Source organism: Lampris incognitus, chromosome 1 (genome assembly GCF_029633865.1).
Source record: "Lampris incognitus isolate fLamInc1 chromosome 1, fLamInc1.hap2, whole genome shotgun sequence".
Taxonomy (NCBI): domain Eukaryota; kingdom Metazoa; phylum Chordata; class Actinopteri; order Lampriformes; family Lampridae; genus Lampris; species Lampris incognitus.
The window spans coordinates 139,453,461-139,471,291 of NC_079211.1; the positions used below are offsets into that span (position 1 = coordinate 139,453,461).

The 17,831-nt window shown below is 45.0% G+C and overlaps 3 protein-coding genes across 5 annotated transcripts; 2 read left to right on the forward strand and 1 right to left on the reverse strand.

Annotated features, from left to right (window-relative positions):
- The first annotated feature begins 1,108 nt into the window (after nt 1–1,108).
- Nucleotides 1,109–7,680, forward strand: lysmd3 (LysM, putative peptidoglycan-binding, domain containing 3). 2 transcript variants are annotated; one of them, XM_056285733.1, is made up of 3 exons: nt 1,109–1,248; nt 4,445–4,747; nt 6,272–7,680. In XM_056285733.1, exons 2-3 carry the CDS (start codon nt 4,457–4,459, stop codon nt 6,863–6,865), a joined length of 885 nt encoding a protein of 294 aa, XP_056141708.1. In that variant the 5' UTR covers nt 1,109–1,248; nt 4,445–4,456; the 3' UTR covers nt 6,866–7,680. The 2 variants fall into 2 exon arrangements, with proteins under 2 accessions (XP_056141708.1, XP_056141716.1); XM_056285741.1 differs by having other exon boundaries at nt 4,445–4,723.
- Nucleotides 7,681–7,704: 24 nt separating this feature from the next.
- Nucleotides 7,705–12,555, reverse strand: polr3g (polymerase (RNA) III (DNA directed) polypeptide G). Of its 2 annotated transcripts, none has more exons than XM_056285754.1 (8): nt 12,460–12,555; nt 11,838–11,969; nt 10,843–10,972; nt 9,414–9,479; nt 9,268–9,327; nt 9,119–9,183; nt 8,113–8,235; nt 7,705–8,001 (listed from the first exon to the last, which is right to left on the reverse strand). In XM_056285754.1, exons 2-8 carry the CDS (start codon nt 11,946–11,948, stop codon nt 7,912–7,914), a joined length of 645 nt encoding a protein of 214 aa, XP_056141729.1. In that variant the 5' UTR covers nt 11,949–11,969; nt 12,460–12,555; the 3' UTR covers nt 7,705–7,911. The 2 variants fall into 2 exon arrangements, with proteins under 2 accessions (XP_056141729.1, XP_056141738.1); XM_056285763.1 differs by lacking the exon at nt 12,460–12,555 and adding an exon at nt 12,105–12,238.
- Nucleotides 12,556–12,661: 106 nt separating this feature from the next.
- mblac2 (metallo-beta-lactamase domain containing 2) lies at nt 12,662–17,580 on the forward strand. Its single transcript, XM_056291804.1, has 3 exons — nt 12,662–13,343; nt 16,379–16,593; nt 16,875–17,580. Exons 1-3 carry the CDS (start codon nt 12,902–12,904, stop codon nt 17,046–17,048), a joined length of 831 nt encoding a protein of 276 aa, XP_056147779.1. The 5' UTR covers nt 12,662–12,901; the 3' UTR covers nt 17,049–17,580.
- Nucleotides 17,581–17,831: the final 251 nt, after the last annotated feature.

Below are 17,831 nucleotides of genomic sequence, written 5' to 3' on the forward strand. Positions count from 1 at the left end.
TTTTGTTGCAAACTTGCCATCGCTCTGACGAGACGGACGATAAGATAGAATAAAATAAAACACCTGCTTATAGAAACACTTCGGCTGTAACTTACCTGACACCTTGCTCGGTCCCTCTCGTCCAAGATGAATTACACGAAGTCCTCTGTCGCTGAGAATATCATGGATACGCGCTGCGACGTCCTCAACCGCTTCTCTTCCCAGACAACATCCAAAAAAAAGGCCAAAAATGCACCGTCGTTTGTTGGCTTTCTTTTCTTTCTTTTTTTTTAAAACATAGCCTTTGGACATCGGCTAGCAGTAGTCCTCTGGCAGCTTGAGGTTCCCGGTGAACAACATGGGTCTACGTCATATAACGGGACTGGTCTGGGGAGGAATAACAGACTCGGCGCCCCCCCCCTCCCCTCCCCTCCCCCCCGTGAAGCGCGTCTGCGTAGCGGGAAACTTCTTCAAGCCTTTTACGCGCAGCTCCGCTGTCGTGCGGCCACACGTGGTTTGCTAGCACGCCGCTAACCGTCCTCTGAGAGAGGGATATACATTTAAAGGCTGGTTTGCTGGGGGACTTCGGCTCTCGGTCTAGCTTTGACACAAGATGTGTTAATCGCATTTGCCTCCGAGAAGAGGGCTCGGTGTGCGCTGACGGGCAGCACCACCCCGCGATGCAACAAGGCATAGGCTGTTGTCGAAGTAACAGACAGGCTTTGTTGTGGTGGTGGTTGTTGTGGTGGTGGTGGTGGTGGTTGTAATCACGACCAAAAGATAAATTTGTCAATTTTGCTAAATACTGTCTAGATGTAGCTGCAGTGTCTCCTGGTTTCAAGCAAGGCCTACTAAAAGTTATGCGCAATGGTATAAGTGAGTCTTAAACTGTATATATTTGTATTGATTTAACCATTTATCATGCAGACCTAAACCTGCCCAGCCCTACGTCAAACCTATACATGCGATGAGCCGTGCTGCTGCCGGCTTGGCGTGTGTGTATTGTCAAATGTGTTGCGCTGGGTCCCCTTGGACTCCTGTTCCTAATCATGTTCGGCGTTTGGGCGCCATCTAGTGACCAAAACGCCCTTTGATTTCTACACGGGACGGAATGCCTACGTCATGACGTTGACTTTCTGTTGACGTGGCTTGAGCGGTGGCTAATCAGTCGAAACCGTCAGTAACTAGCAGGTAGTGGCTAACGTCAAGGTAAGCCCGAGGGAAAATGGACAATATTCAGGACGAGTGAATGCTATTTTGTCTTCACAGGTAAAAACAACAATTAATGCATGTTGTATGCTGACCTACTCAACTGTACCATCCATTAACTTTAAACACCGATAGTAATGTTTCTTTATAACGTTTTCCTAGCCGCCGCTGCCTAGAGCGGACAGGCAAGCTAACGTTTAGCCTAGTGTAGCAACAACCCAGGTTGTTGTTGCTCAGATGAGACGCACCGGGCCAGATGAGACGTACCGGGCAAGTCGTTGCAGCAGCTGGTTTGTTAGCTTGTTTGAAACAATGGAAACTGGCAGATATTCCTCCTTAACATTAACTGTTTCCTTCGTTAGCCGGGCCATAGATGGGAAGCTTGGGAGTTGCGGGAGTGCCAGGTGTAACTGTAGCAGGCGATATATTGGCTCTTACCGAACAGACACATTAAAAAATAACTCGAATTATTCTTTGACGTTGGTTGGTGGGTTTTACACTGGATAACGAAGGTGGTATGTGCACATTTGTGAAACGCTGGTGCTATTCGGATAGATGGCTAGCTGTTGACTAACCAGCTGGGAAACCTGACGCTTTTCCATAGTTTTTAGAAGCCCGGGTTGCTTTTTATGCTCTACGACATGCCAGAGAATGGCACAGGATATCCAACATGTAGCATTTGGCTCTGGCAGTTATCAACTGGCGTTAAAGGAAAATAGAAATTGGTCGTCGTCACGACTCCACGCAGAAGCTGAACTGAAGACCTTGACCGTTCTCGGGTTTAGCGTGTATTTACTCGATCTTTGGGCAGAGTCGTCGAGGTATTTTCTTATCTAGCTCAGCTGAACATGTGCATGATTGCTGGTGAGATGAACTCCAAGGTTTCTAGTTCGCCGAACCTGTTTGACACCTCGCAATTAGCACAACGAGGCAGATCAGCTGTCAAGTGCCTCACACAACAAGTGCAGTTTCTCGAATAAAATTGTACATGGCGGTCGTACAGGGATTTAAGAGAAAAGCCAGAAGCTATCTAACTGAGGTGACACCTGCAAGTTAGCTGATAAACTGCACTTTTAATACTGAGAGCATTCGCAAAATTAACAAATAAATTTAAAAAAAAATACTGGTTGCCATTTTCAGTTTTTTTTTTTCATGTGGCCATATGTCCACTTGCAACGAGATGATGAGAGTATTTTTAACTTTGGCAAGCAGTCTTCCAAGTTTGTGTGGGCCAATTTGAAGTATCATGCCATATCAAAAAAGTATGAGCCAAATTAATGTATAGCTATCTATTTCAGTACTGTCTTGTTATTTAGACAAAGCACGTTTTTAAATCCATAAACAAACTCATTAGCTCCTTTGTCTGGAAGAACTCACGCAGAATAGCTTTTAAAACTTTAACATAAAGTCTGAAGAGAAAGGTGGACTGTGACTCCCAGACCTCCAGTTGTACTACTGGACTGCCCAGACAAAGGTATTGGTTAGTTAGGTACAAAAACACAGAACTGCTTACTGGACATATATTGAAGAACTTGGCTTTGCTACCTCTCGGTTCTCTCCACCATTTTTAATAACATAAATGTACTACATTCAGTATCAAGAACCTATGTAATTCACAACATTCTTTGGGCTTGGCAAGATGTAAAGAAGTTTTGTGGGTCCTCCATCAGAATCTCTGTTAGATCCTCTATCCTCCAATCCAGACCTGCCACCCTCAATTGGAAAGTTCCTGTTCACAAAGTGGAAAGAATATGGTATACATCAATCTCCAATCTCAACACTTGTTTGGTGAAGGTTCCCTTAAATCTTTCTCGGGTTTAAGATCAGAGTTGAAAATTCCAAAACAGGATTTTTATACCTACAAATTCATCACTGAACTACTAATTCTGGAAGGGGAAGGACAGCTATCTCTGGGGCTGTCAAGTATAGAGGAGATTATAGAGAGCTCCACATCATTGAAAGGGAAAATTTAGGGTTATAGTGCTCTGTTGACCATCATAATTCTTCCTTGACCCCACTTGAGAATGTATGGCAAAAAGATTTGGGATGTGAATTTAGTAATGAACAGTGGGACATTATATGTCGAAACGTCTTTATTGCCTTGTAAAAAAATAATTGAACAGAAATATAAATTTATGCACAGGATGCCAAGGTTTTGGAAATTCCGTTGGACATTACACCAATATGGGACCTCTTTGGTAGGGAACTGGACAGGACACTAGACCCCTTAACTGCAAAGAGGACTGGCATAATATATATAGCAAAGAAATGCATCTTGTATGACTAGAACAACCACAGACCTCCAACATTCAAATTGTTCAAACAAATTCTGAACAAAACATGACAACTGGCACAGTGCACTTATGCCTTAAAAGATCAGAATCATGTTTATTGGCCAAGTAGGTTTGTACATACATGGAATTTGACTCCGGTTTCATGGCTCTCTCAGTGTACTTAACCTAGAATAACAAGGGGGATATCTTTCTGAGAACATGGGAACCACTTATGGACCTCTGACCATCCGCCGGTGTTGTTTCAGGGCAGTTTAGAGTAACAGCTGCAATTCGCAGTTTCTCTCAATAAGTTTTTACTTAATCCATTTGAAACGTGATGATGTGGCGATTCTGTTCGGCAGACAGTGTCACAATAGAAGGATGTTCTGGTTTATTTGGATGTATGAGGCAATGGGGAATTGACCTATTGCAACAGATTTTCTCAAGACTACAAATGAAAGATGTAGTAGCTGTTGTGGCTCATGTGCTGTCAGCTCAGCAGTAAACAGTTACTGTCCTTGTAAAAATGATACGTGGCTTAAAACTAATACAGGCAGTCTAAAGTATTACACATTTTATCAAACCGTATGTGAACATTGTTCTACAGTAACATTGTCTGTCCCAACATAATCATCGCCACATCACCATCACTTTTCAGTCTTTTTTTTTTTCCCTGCTGAAGTTTTTGCCAACACAATGTGTTTTGCTGCTGCGCCCGTGTTCATCCTACTCAGTCAAACATTTCAGCAGTGTTATACAGAGATCGGAATGTATCTCCGGCCTTGGTGAAGATGCCAGTTAGCATTATGTAACCTGACTCCATAGTCCAGATGGATAAAATAGCAATTTTTTTGTTGTTGCAGATACCAGATTTAAGTTTCTCTGGGAGTAAAAAAGGCAAGAGGTGTGTGTGTTTATGTGTGTTTGCACACGTGTGTGTGTGTGTGTTAACTAAATTATCCTTTTTCTGCTCTACCTGCCAGAGTGAAGAGACGATGGCCAGTAGAAGCCAGCACTATGGTTTTCAGTCAGCCACCACAGCACAGCCTGCCACTGGTGGATATGCCTACCTGTTTGGAAACAATGGCTCCGAGAATGATCTGTCAGAGGAGGATGGAGAGAGTTATGAGCTTCGGCCCAGAGGCAGAGAGCGATTGCGGAGGAGCACTTCCAAAGAGAGGATGGATGATATTGTCTATCTGGCCAGAGATATCCAGGAGGGGGACACCCTGAACAGTATCGCCCTACAGTACCATTGCTCAGTATGTCTGCCCTCAGACCTAAGTGTGTTGTACACTCATACTCTTCCTCCTAACTATGTCAAAGTAGCCTTTTCCCCCCCTAAGCTACAAAACGACACAGTGGCTTAGTGGTTAGTACTGTTGCCTTACACCAAGAATGTCCTGGGTTCGAACCCCAGGCCGTCCCTGGCCCTTTCTGTGTGGAGTTTGCATGTTCTCCCTGTGTCTGTGTGGGTTTCCTCCGGGTGCCCTGGTTTCCTCCCACCATCAAAAAAACATACATGTTAGGGTTAATACTCCTGTCTGTGCCCCTGACCAAGGCAATGGAAAGAAGAACTGGAGTTGTTCCCTGGGCGCTGCAGCTGCCCACTGCTCCTATACAATAGGATGGGTTAAATGCAGAAAAAAACAATTCATCGTAACCTGTACAATGGCAAAATAAAAATGGCTTTACTTCTGCTCTGTAAACAGCAGAGATTGGTATTTTGATTAATAGCTTCACGTCGTTGTATCAGACTAGTGTGGACAGGCCATTGCAGTAAAATGTTAATGCGATCCAGACCATATTGGCAATGCAGATTTTTTTTTCCAGTCGACAATGAGCAGAAGTTGCACAAAAATCAAAACACCTAGATGCAGATGTTAAAGTCCAATGTAAACAAGTGTTCTTGCTAATGGGTAAGGCCACACCTGCAGCATATTTTTTTGCCATTCTAGTTCTTAATTTAAGATCCAATAGATTGAGGAAATCAGTTTAACATAGCTGTTTAGACAATTTTGATCAGTTTGAGACTGATGATTCAAACCAAACAAATTCAAAGATGTCTGCTGACCATACATGGTCAACTTAGAGTCAATTATCAAGTTTCTATCAAAGTATTTTTATGTGCATTTTAAAGTGTTGCATAACAAAAGCCGGGTGGACATGGCAAAATTCAATCAAACTTCCTCAATACTGCAGAACAGTTTTTGCATTCGCTTGAGGTGGTTTTTGCTTTGGTTGGTAGTTTATGCACTAAATGAGCGATGGAAACATTTGTAGAATAAAAAGGAAATGCATAGAATCTAATCATGTTCAGCCGTTTCCTCATCTCAACTGGTGCACTTTCAAGGGTGTGGAAGTATGAACGTGGTGTAGGAGACTGAAATCTGCAATTAGGGGTTTTATTGGCTTAAACAGATCCTATAGTAATGCAGCTAATTCTCATTTTATATTTTGTGACTTTGGAAAAGTTTACTTAAAATGCACTTGACAGTTTAATGGAATCATAATTGTGGTATTTGGAGGGCACTTTCAGCTTTAGGGATATCTCGCTGACAAAGAGCTAGTGGATTAAAGACAAACCAAATTTAAAACTGAACCTGAACTATGACTGCAGAACACGTAGCCCTCTTCCTGGCTTTACCTGATCTACATATTCACATTACACCTACCGCAACCTTTCACTCCCCCTTTTAATTAGACTACTGCTAACACAATGTCTGACAGGCTACAGATTCTCTTTGAAAATGGTCTATGCTTGTAAATGGCTTACATGGTTAATAACATTTCTTCTGCACGTTTCCTAGGTGGCGGACGTCAAGCGGGCCAACAACCTCTTGACCGAGCAGGATTTTTTCGCTCTACGATCCATAAAGATTCCAGTGAGGCGCTTCAGTGTCCTCACAGAGACTCACAACACTACATATCTCAAATCTGCCTCCCCCTCTAGTGGGCGACGCCTGCCCCAGGTTTCTCCAGTTACCTCCCTCCCCTCCGAGTCGTCTACAGACTCCTCTTCCTCCGCTGACAGTGTGGAGGGATTCCTTTCGGAAAAGGACAAGGACATTGAGCAGTTGGTTAAGTCCACAGGCCCATCACGGAGCAGCTTAAATGAGGTTGTGTCCTCCATAACTGCCCAACAGCAGCAGCCTCTCCTTGCGGGAGTTGAGTATAAACCAGCGTCCCGGAAAGACCCCTACTATGGAGCAGACTGGGGCATGAGATGGTGGACAGCCGTGGCCATCATGCTGGTTGTGGGTATCGTCACGCCGGTGTTCTATTTGCTGTACTATGAAGTTTTGGTAAAAGCTGACGCCAGCCATCATGGCATTCCTATACAAACTTACCCCAGTGTGCCTCACAGGCAGCCGCAGGCCAATGAGTCGGACCTTCCTGGGTGAGGGGGAAGCCCTGGACACGATACTGGAATAGTAGTTAAAGGGGAACCACAGGGACATAGAGCAGATCAAGTAAGAGACTGCAATGACTGAAAGCTTGAGAACACATAACGGCATTGTATGTAATCGTGTTGCTAACCCAGAGGTCCAATAAAGACGAGGTGGGTATTCCTGTGTAATTGGAACCGTTTTTGATTATACATTCATGTAAGCTGTATGACTGGTACAGTCACTTTACATAGAGAACAGAGTATTTTTTCTACGATTAAGACTGGGAACAAGCGTAGTCGTAAGATTTATTCTCTGGATGTCTATTTCTAAAGACATTTCCCTCAGCTTGTCTCAGTTGTATTTTTCTTGAGAGTATTTTAGTCATTTTTGCCATAAAGATTTGCCTGAAGAATTTTGTTAAACGATTACTGCCATTGTTTTATTCGTGATATGGGAGGCTGACTAATTTATTTGAAGACTATTGAAAGTTAGTCTTTAACTTACAGTATCAGTATTGCAAATCATCAATTGAATTAAGATGGCTTGAATATTTTGTTTTACCCACATTTCCAGAACTGCAATTTTTGTGATGAAATCACAGCAGAACCTCTTTGCATTGAGGCGTGGTGAGGAAATGGGAAATGCACAGTAGTCCCACAGTCACCTCTAGGAAAAATTCTGTGAGCTGTTAGACCTTATAGTACCTTTTTATGTCCACTTAATATTTTGAGAAAATGTGTTATTGACAGTATGTGCCTTTCAACCTGTGGAAATGCATAGCAGGCTGGAAAAACGAGTCTATTTTGAATAAATTATTGATTCTCAGACTTGAGTGTGAGACCAGTGTTTATATGGTTTATTTACTGGAGTCCATATTGCATTTGCACTGGTACAAGAAATCGTCGATACAATTGGCTACCCCTTTTCAAAGAGGCCATTCGTACCCCACCTTCAGTGTTTAACTTGTAGAAAAATACCACGTTTTAAGGATTGTGTAAAATCCCAAAGTGCACATTGGTTTGTCAGCTTGCATAGTTGAGGTAGTAGTCCCAGTAGTGTCAGTACGTAGCTTCACCATCCATATTGTCATCGCTCCCTGCACCGAAATCTTCACCGTTGTCAAAGTAGCTATCGATGTAGTCGTTGTCCTACACGGAATAAAATGAAACCACGACAAAATGGGATGACAGTTTTTACCCACAAATCACTCATGAAAACCGGGCTTCAAAATGATCAACGTTTGAGGTATATAACCTTACCTCTTCAAAATCCTCTTCGTCGTAAGCCTCCTCTTCTACTTCCTCTTCATCCTCATTCCCAGTTTTCTTCTCCTTTTCATCGTCTGACTTTTCATCATTTCCGTCACCTTTCTTTTCTAGTTCCTGGGGAAATAATGTTTAATGTGAGGATCACGTATACATTACCTGACTGAATAGACATTACCCATAGAGTATTTGATGGGTTGCTAAGGTAAACATGGTATTTAGTCCTTGTTAAAGGGACAGTTCACCCCAAAATCAAAAATGTTTTTCCTCTTACCGGTAGTGCCGTCTATCCATCTAGATCATTTTGGTGTGAGTTGCTGAGTTTTGGAGATATCGGCTAAAGGGATGCCTGTCTTCTCTCAAATACAACAGACTGGATGGCACTCTGCTTGTGTTGCTCAAAGCGGGGGGGGGGGGGATTTTGAAAAAAATTGAAAAACTCAACAGTAATGTCTCTTTCCAGAAATCATGACCCGGTTACTCAAGATAATCCACAGACCTTGTGAGCAGTTTCATATAGGTGTATTTCGGTCTAAAAATAGTCCCTAAAACTGCTCATAACAAGGTCTGTGGATTATCTCGAGTAACCGGGTCATGATTTCTGGAGACGTTGCTGTTGAGTTTTTCCAAATGTATTTTTTTGGCGCTTTGAGCAACACAAGCCGAGTGCCCTCCAGTTCCGTTGTATCGGAGAGAAGGCAGACATCTCCACAGCCGATATCTCCTAAACTCGGCAACTCGCACCAAAATCATCTAGATGGATGAACAGCACTACAGGTAAGAGGAAAAACATGTACTTTTGATTTTGGGGTGAACTGTCCCTTTAATAACAGATCATAGGGCACTCATACAGTATGGTAGGAAACATCAAAATCGGCAACGTCCTCATAAATAGTTGACAAGTCAATAAAGACTAAGGCATTTTTTCCTTTAGATAACACTACAATACATAGTTATGAATACCACATCATTCTGAAGTGTAAAGGTAGACAAGACCCACATCTAATTTGTTGAGCAGCACCTCTGACTCTTTGCGGGATATCTTCACCGTTTTCTTCTTTGCTCCTGTTAAACGCAAGCACTATGGTGTTTCTTCTTGCAGTGGCAGAGTCACATTGTTTAATCACATTAGTCTGGTATTCTGTGTACCTGGTTTCACACGAGCCTTTTTCTTTTGGGGCATCAGTTCTCTTGGGAAGAGGTTCCAGTCTAAAACGTTACAAACCCAATTATTTTTTGTTTCCTCCAGATTTCTCATTTCGCTCAACTTCCACAACAATATGCTGCACATGTACCTGGGGTCCACTCGTCATCCTCCACTTGACTTTGCCTCAGGTACCGCTCCTTGTATCGTTCCACGTCTGTTTGATGTGTAAACAACAGGTTTTTACTTCAGTGCATTTTCACATGACCTCCAATCCAGCGTCCCCACACCCACACCTTCAGTGAAACCAGAACCGCCACATGTAACTTGATACTCTTAGCTACAACAGTGCACTACCCCCCCCTTTTTAATCCCCAGTTGTATCCGGCCAATGACCCCACTCTTTCGAGCTGTCCCGGTCGCTGCTCCAACCCCTCTGCTGATGCGGGGAGGGCTGCAGACTACCACATGCCTCCTCCGACACATGTGGAGTCGCCAGTCGCTTCTTTACACCTGACAGTGAGGAGTTTCACCAGGGGGATGTAGTGTGGGGGAGGATCAGGCTAGCCCCCCCGCCCCTCAAACAGGTGCCCCGACTGACCAGAGGAGGCGCTAGTGCAACGACCAGGACACATACCCACATCCGGCTTCCCATCCACAGGCACGGCCAATTGTTTTTGGATCCCCCCTCCCCTTTTTTTTTCTCCCCAATTGTATCTGGCCAATTACCCCACTCTTCTGAGCCATCCCAGTCGCTGCTCCACCCCCTCTGCCAAGCCAGGGAGAGCTGCAGACTATCACATGCTTCCCTGATATATATGGAGTCTCCAGCCGCTTCTTTTCACCTGACAGTGAGGAGTTTCGCCAGGGAGACGTAGCACCCGGGAGGATCACGCTATTCCTCCCAGTCCCCCCCCCCCCCGAACAAATGCCACAACCGACCAGAGGAGGTGCTAATGCAGCGACCAGGACACATACCCACATCCAGCTTCCCACCTGCAGACATGGCCAATTGTGTCTGTAGGGACCCCCGACCAAGCCAGAGGTAACACGGGGATTCAAACCACCGATTCCCGTGTTGGTAGGCAATGGAATAGAACGCCACGCCAATTTCGCCAGTAGTCCTGTTACAACTAGTTCCTCAGGATCAGATGAAATGTATGGCTGCATTAAAATGTCTTCAGGATGTGTCACTGGAAGCACACTGCCATTAACGTTGTTTCATACACATATTTCATTCAAGTTGGTTGCAATTTTCAAAGTTTTTTTTTTTGTGAAATAGAAAATACAAGAAAGACCTACCGGTAAAACCATCTCTACTACCTCATAGAAACATACTTGATCCAATCACTCATCCCTGACTGAATAATGGAGCTCTAAGAGCTACTAGCCAGACGAAGCAGTAGTGCTAACCCAATAAGCTGCTATACAAACCTGCCTCTCTCTCCATCTCCACATATGACTTAAATGCTCAAGTCCCTGAGTGTTGCAGTAGCAGCCAACCGTCTTTCCATCACATGCTATAGGATGTCATGTTTCTGATGTCCAGACTGTTTCCCGTGCACACCTCATCTCCTCACCTGCCTTAGCAGCCAGAGGTCTGATGTTGTGTGGTAGCCGTTGCATGGTTACTCTCATTTCTTGTTTCAAGGCGAGCAAGTAGTCCTCTTCTTCACCAACCTTTAGTGGCACTGGCTTGAATTCTGTGTTCTGCGAAAAGACGATTTGTGATGTGAAACTCTCCGACAAATTATCGCCCCTCCACGAGTAAAACGGGTGATCCAGAACTGCAGTCTAGTCAAAAGCTGATGGTTTCAACTTTGGGGACTTCCATCGTTAGTGTGAACTAACAGATTTGTGTGCCTATTTTTTTTGGGAGCAACTACCGGTTATGCTATGGAGCATGTTTGACAGTCTGCAGTGTGAGGAGTATATTTCAAATGAAGACTCCTACCTTCACTTCAATACATTGCATTTTAGCTGTATGAGTCAGCTATTTACATTAAATCCCAAACATTTTTAAATGGAAATAAAAAGTATTCAATTGGGACCCAGGACAGACATGAAATCTAAATCATTAATTAAAAAAATATATATAATAAGGCTGTTCACTTGGAATAAAAACCAGTAGTTTATTGGCACTAATTGTTATGCGCTACACAACCCCTTCATCAGGCGGTACTCTGTTTTCCCTGTGCCAACTTGAACACACAAACCACGCATGCGTGTGGAAAAGTTGCCAAAGATAAACATTACAAGCCTATTTCATTTGTGCCCTTCAGCCTTGGTAAACTGACGACATGTGGTTAAGGGTAAGCACACCTAACAAATTATGATTCAAGCCAAAAAGTGAATTCTCTCCAAAACCATCATTCACAAACAAACAACAAAAAAAAGCTTCAACATTTTGGAGCATGCCACAGATGGGGGAACATAAACCAGTATCTTGCAGTATGACTCTATGCAGAATACACATATATTTGACAACCTTTACAGGAGCCACTCCAAAATGAAAAATCTTCAGCAGTTTTTCCACAAGACAGCAAAATTCAAAATGAATATGATCAATACTTACTGGAAACAAGGGTTGAGGCCCCACCCTGACTTCTGGCATGAAACCCCTGGTGATGCCCAGAGCCTCGATGTTAAAGGAAAAGGCAGCTATACCACGGCCCTTGCCAGCCATGGCAGCAAGACTCCCCAACTCCTGCAAACAGTTCACATGAAGCCGAGTTACCTCTCGCGTCCGTCACCACCAACGAAATCACTTCCCTGTATTACTTTTTTTTTTTGGAAACTGTCACATAAACGATTCAAGATCAATCTGACATCAGTTAGTTACCCGTGGATGTAAAGGCGAGGTCAACACATTTCTATCCTTTCAGCATGTTTCACCGAAAACGCCTCGCCACCCCGTTACGTTTACGCATCAAACCACGTGGTAACACGCTGAGTCTGGATTATGAGGAGAAATAAACCCCTGTGCTCTGTTAGGCCTGTGGAGCGTGTTTGAGCAATTCGTTACATTTCATTGAGCATTTCATGAATCAGCACCCCCCCCCCCAACATCCCCCCCACACCCACCCACCCACACACACACACACACGCACACACACACACACACACACACGCCATACAACGTCCAGCTAGTTTATCTATCTATGGATTGGTAATGTCACAGCGGTCTGGCCGAGTACCTTATTGGTAGAGAGGAATTTACCACCCGCCCAATCTGCTGAAGAGATGTATCTGGAGAATAAGGACACGTTTGCACCGGTGTGGAGAACCTTTGCACGTTTATTTCATCCCCGTCCATCGACCGAGGGGGCTTTTAAATCGGCACGCCTCGACCGACGTGACGAACGCCCCTTCCAGCCAATGGCGGCGGGCGTTGCGCGTGCGTAACGCGTCCGTTCGGCCAATCAACGTGAGCTCCACCGACAAAGGGGCGGAACGGCCGTCGTCATTACGTGAGCTCCACCCACGAGGGTGTGGAAACGGTCGCCGTCATTTTAGCCCAATGAAAACAAGCTCGCGTCTGACCACCGGACGGTTATTAGCTGCCAAAAAAAGAAGAAGAACAGAAACCTCTTATCGTAATATCCATATCACTCAATTCTCGTAAACGGATGAATTGGGATGTCTGCCACAGACTGGTACGCTCACAAGTCTCTCGGCGATGGGATGTTCTGGATCCAAGAGCGGTTCTACCAGTCTGAAAATCGGGCCAACATTTGGCTGCTGCGCGGATCGCACCAGGACGTGGTGATAGACACGGGTTTGGGTCTGAGGAGCTTACCGGACTACATCAACGCGAAGGGGCTGCTCGGCGGGGATCCGCAAAGGAAAAACCCGCTGCTGGCGATCGCCACCCACGCCCACTTCGACCACTCCGGCGGCCTGCACCAGTTCCAACAGGTGGGCGTCCACAGCGCAGAGGTCGAAGCCTTGGCCAACGGAGACAACTTCGAGACGGTCACCTGGCTCAGTGACAGAGAGATAGTCCAGGCTCCGGCTCCAGGATGGAGGGCACGGCAGTACAAGGTTAAAGCCGTGCAGCCCACGCATATACTACAGGAGGGTAGGTAGGCTTCATCTTACCCCCCCGGTGTGTGCAACGTGCAGTCGCGATGGGCCACTTTGGTGGCTCTCTGATCTAAGACCAGATCGGCCTTCTCTGTAACTGGGATCTCTGCGTCACTAAATACGTATGTGAGATAAGGCTTTGGTCAATATGAATGCAATTAGGCAGTATTTAAAGGATGCCTCCACGTGCTCAGTTCCATTAGAAACACTTATACTGCACAGTGAAAGAGGACCAACATCCTACACACACACACACACACACACACACACACACACACACACACACACTGAAACATAAAGTACATGAACCCTGATCATGGTCTGCTTTCACATCTGTCCATAGAGACAAGAAGGCTGTATACCTGCTTTAAGTGATGACCAGGTTGAACATGGGCAGCCATTCATTTGGTCGAGCTCTGTTTGCAGTGTACACTATATTACACACAAAAAGGACTACATAGAAGGGAGTCATGTTCTCAGACGGATCCACTATAAACAAACCCGAGTTCTGATTGATGGGTCTACGTGTGGCCAGACCTATAAACCCCTTCATGCTGCGACCTAAACCATGCATATATATCCCCATCGACAAAAAGAGTCTTTTTGTCTATGGGGATATATGCATGCTTTAGGTCGCAGCATGAAGGGGTTTATAGGTGTATCTGGCCACACGGTATCAGATATCTGCAGCACACATAAAAAGGACTATAGAAACGACAGTCATCTGTTCTTGAAAGGGTCCACCGGAAAACAAAAAAATATTATGGTTTATGATGGGATGCTATTAAAACGGTCTCCTCACAACTTTAATATTCCATCTCTACTAAAGAGGAAAGAGCAGAGGAGGTCCTCTAGAGAACATAATAAACTGCCCATATAGTCACAGAAGCATTAAACGGTGCAGTTGAGTCATAACTTCTGGCCATTAATTTGGCAACGGACAACTTTTATTTTTATCTGCTGCCCGCTTTCGTATCTTTGCTGATAGTAATTTCTGCACCGTCAGTCAATACGCGGACCCGTTCTGCTGTGTCAGAGCCACTGCTGCAGTGCAGATAAAATATCTTATAGCCCAGCGTATCATTTGCAACCATCTGCCACACAATCTGATTGTCCCAAATCAGTCCAAGCCTCTCTTTCCTACCCTGCATCTAGTGGTAATTCCAGGTGGCTCGGCGATGATCTATTCCACTGCGTTTTCCCCACAAGGAAAATGAAGTGTAGCATATCACACATGGGGTGTGTGCTCAAGTCTGGGAGATTGCATGGAGTCGATCCAAGTTATACAAGTTATAACTCTGAAGTTATGTCACATAGTGTGGGGTGGGTCATTGATTTTAATGATTTTACAAATCCTTTTTTTTATTATTGAAGGAGTGAATCGGTAACACTTCACAGGAAGTAAAGTAGTTCTCCATTTCCTTTTGAAGGAATAACAAAACAAAACCCCATTCAAACTAGTGAAAATAATATTAATAGAATAAAGAAGATAATAAAACAAAATTAGACAATTCTGCTTAGTGATGCCCCCCTCGCACCTACCCCCCCCACACACACAATTATACCATTATGTTCTGTATAGCAATTCAAAGCAACAGGATGTGCTCATGAGCAAAGCACACACGTAGGCATGTCATCACACACAGAACACTCAGGTCTGCCCCGTGGACTTAATAAGTAAATAAACCTACAATTATACAGACGTCAGTGACGTTGCTCAGTCCTCACCATGGTCGGGCATGTGCCCCGTCCTTCAGCCAAACCTCGAATACAAATAAACGGAGTAATAACAACACAGGGCGGGCTCCAGTCTCATCCATCAGGCAGTACTTCCAAGATTCTCAAAATGTGTCACAAAGGGTGAAGTGAAACCTTTTGATTGATCCCCTCAACGTGAATTTGATTTTTTTCTAGTTTAAGAAAAGATATAACGTGGGCATCTGGGTAATATAGCAGTCTATTCTGTTGCCTACCAACATAGGGCTCGGTGGTTCGAATCCCTGTTACCTCTGGCTTGGTCGGGCGTCCCTACAGACACAATTGGCCGTGTCTGCGGGTGGGAAACCAGATGTGGGTGTGTGTCCTGATCACTGCACTAGCGCCTCCTCTGGTCGGTTGGAGCACCTGTTCTGGGGGTAGGGGTAACTGGAGGGAATAGCGTGATCCTCCCATGTGCTATGTCCCCTGGCTATGTCGGGTGAAAAGAAGCGGCTGGTGACTCCACATGTATCGGAGGAGGTGTGTGGTAGTCTGCAGCCCTCCTCGGATTGGCAGAGGGGGTGGAGCAGCGACCGAGATGGCTCGAAAGAGTGGGGTAATTGGCCAAGTACAATTGGGGAGAAAAAAGGGTGAAAATTTGACATAATGTCTTTTTTTGTGGCTTTTTCCTGCTTTTTCCCCCAATTGTACTTGGCCCACTCTTTCCAGCCATCCCGGTTGCTGCTCCACCCCCTCTGCCAATCCGAGGAGGGCTGCAGACTACCTACCACATGCCTCCTCCGATACATGTGGAGTCACCAGCCGCTTCTTTTCACCCGACATAGCCAGGGGACATAGCACATGGGAGGATCACGCTATTCCCCCCAGTTACCCCTACCCCCAGAACAGGTGCTCCAACCGACCGGGGGAGGAGCTAGTACAGCGACCAGGACATATAACCACATCCGGCTTCCCACCTGCAGACATGGCCAATTGTGTCTGTAGGGACGTCCTACCAAGCTGGAGGTAACACAGGGATTTGAATTGGCGATCCCCGTGTTGGTAGGCAACGGAATAGACCGCCACACTACCCAGATGCCCCAGACAGGCATAATGTCTTTTAGCCAGGAGGCAACAGATGGGGGACTGGGAGATCTTCAAACTGGTAAAATTCTACGACAGGCAAGAAGTGACGTAAAAGCACTGATGTCCGATTGATTCCGAGTTACAGTTAAGGTCTCATCTGGGATACCGAATATTACGATTAAGGGGCAAGGCTGATTTTAATAATTTTAAGGGGGTAATTTCTCTCTCTCTCTCTCTCCTCCTTAGGTGACGTAATCAATCTCGGTGACCGGCAACTGACGGTGCTTCACATGCCTGGTCACTCTCGGGGCAGCATCTGCCTGCATGACCGTGACAACAAGTTGCTTTTCAGCGGGGATGTGGTGTATGACGGTGCCATGATCGACTGGCTGCCCTACAGCCGTGTCAGTGACTACATCGGCAGTTGTGAGCGACTGGTGGGGCTCGTGGAAAGTGAACAGGTGACAAAGAAACAGACCGCGGCACTCACTACTTCACACACATGTTCAGTTACTTTTTAATTGGATTCGTTTACGTTGTCTGGCTGAATGGAACCGATCGGATCATCCTGAAACGGTTCGGGTCAATAGATGCACTAGGAGCCAAACTGACTCAGATTCATACTGATCCTGGTGTGCATGAAAACAATGCTTCCTTGTGTATAATAACTAAAGATTTTGAAGTTCACTTAACATATGGCAGTAATGTTCATGTTTTAATAATTGCCACATCTACTGCAAAGGTTGACCAGGTCCTTCCGGGACACTACAACACCTTCGGAGGGAAACGGCTCAACCGGCTCGCGTCCACGTACATCACCAGAGCCGGAACCTGCCCCGCAAAGTTCTCCACATTTGCCTGGAGGACTCTGGCGGGGTTGGCGCTACGGGCATCCAACCCACGGAGCGGCTGCTAGCGAGAAGGTATGGGAGTTGGCGATAGCAAAAGCAGGCATGAAATGTTTGCTGACTCTGGTGGACAGGGTCGAGGGTCAGAAGGGCAGAAATCCCCTCGTTGGTCTTTATGTCACAAAGTGACATTGTTTTACTTATGCAGCCCTTCAGAATTCATGTATTTATCAAACAGTCTGTAGAATGGCCCGAGTGGGGCGTGAATCAGTCAGCGCCATATAGAGCATATACTGTATTTGTGATTGTGAACATGTGTTTATTTGGTTTAACATGGTTGAATGGATGATTTTATACTGTCAGCACTTCAGTGAAGAAACAAGGGCACAACAATGGTATAACTCAGCACTGCGAACAGAGAGTAGGAAGCTTTGAGCTCTGCTCTGAGACCTACCTTACATGAGTAAATATGGCCATAGTATTTCTCTATGCATACAACAATGCTCAGTGAAGACTTGGTGTCAACTACCTCCTGTGTTAGTAACAGTGCTTTGTACTATTAAATTGTATGACTTCAAAAATAAAAACTAAATAAATAAATAAAACAAAGCCTCTGTTTTACCTACTTATATGGGTGTAACTCAGACAGGCTTCTGTAGCCTCTATATTTAGACGCTCAGAGTTTCTTTGTGCGTGTTCCATGTGAGACGGCGTCTTCAGAGGGGATTTATTACGACTGCGAGAAGCGAAAAGAGAGAAAATAATTCATTACATTCTCGGGTGCTTTTAGTAGCCAACCTAACACAACGCCAGCTATTTTATTTATTTTTTAACTTCGGAGAAATGTTCCT

What these genes read in the sequence shown, in the direction of transcription:
- mblac2 (XM_056291804.1), top strand. Translation starts at nt 12,902, where the DNA reads ATGTCTGCCACAGACTGGTACGCTCACAAGTCTCTCGGCGATGGGATG. An exon ending in CACGCATATACTACAGGAGG is followed by an intron (nt 13,344 to 16,378) that starts GTAGGTAGGCTT and finishes TCTCCTCCTTAG; the next exon opens with GTGACGTAATCAATCTCGGT. An exon ending in GGCTCGTGGAAAGTGAACAG is followed by an intron (nt 16,594 to 16,874) that starts GTGACAAAGAAA and finishes TCTACTGCAAAG; the next exon opens with GTTGACCAGGTCCTTCCGGG.
- polr3g (XM_056285754.1), bottom strand. Translation starts at nt 11,948, where the DNA reads ATGGCTGGCAAGGGCCGTGGTATAGCTGCCTTTTCCTTTAACATCGAG. An exon ending in GGATGACGAGTGGACCCCAG is followed by an intron (nt 9,328 to 9,413) that starts GTACATGTGCAG and finishes GTAACGTTTTAG; the next exon opens with ACTGGAACCTCTTCCCAAGA. An exon ending in AAAGGCTCGTGTGAAACCAG is followed by an intron (nt 9,184 to 9,267) that starts GTACACAGAATA and finishes TGCGTTTAACAG; the next exon opens with GAGCAAAGAAGAAAACGGTG.
- lysmd3 (XM_056285733.1), top strand. Translation starts at nt 4,457, where the DNA reads ATGGCCAGTAGAAGCCAGCACTATGGTTTTCAGTCAGCCACCACAGCA. An exon ending in GTCTGCCCTCAGACCTAAGT is followed by an intron (nt 4,748 to 6,271) that starts GTGTTGTACACT and finishes CACGTTTCCTAG; the next exon opens with GTGGCGGACGTCAAGCGGGC.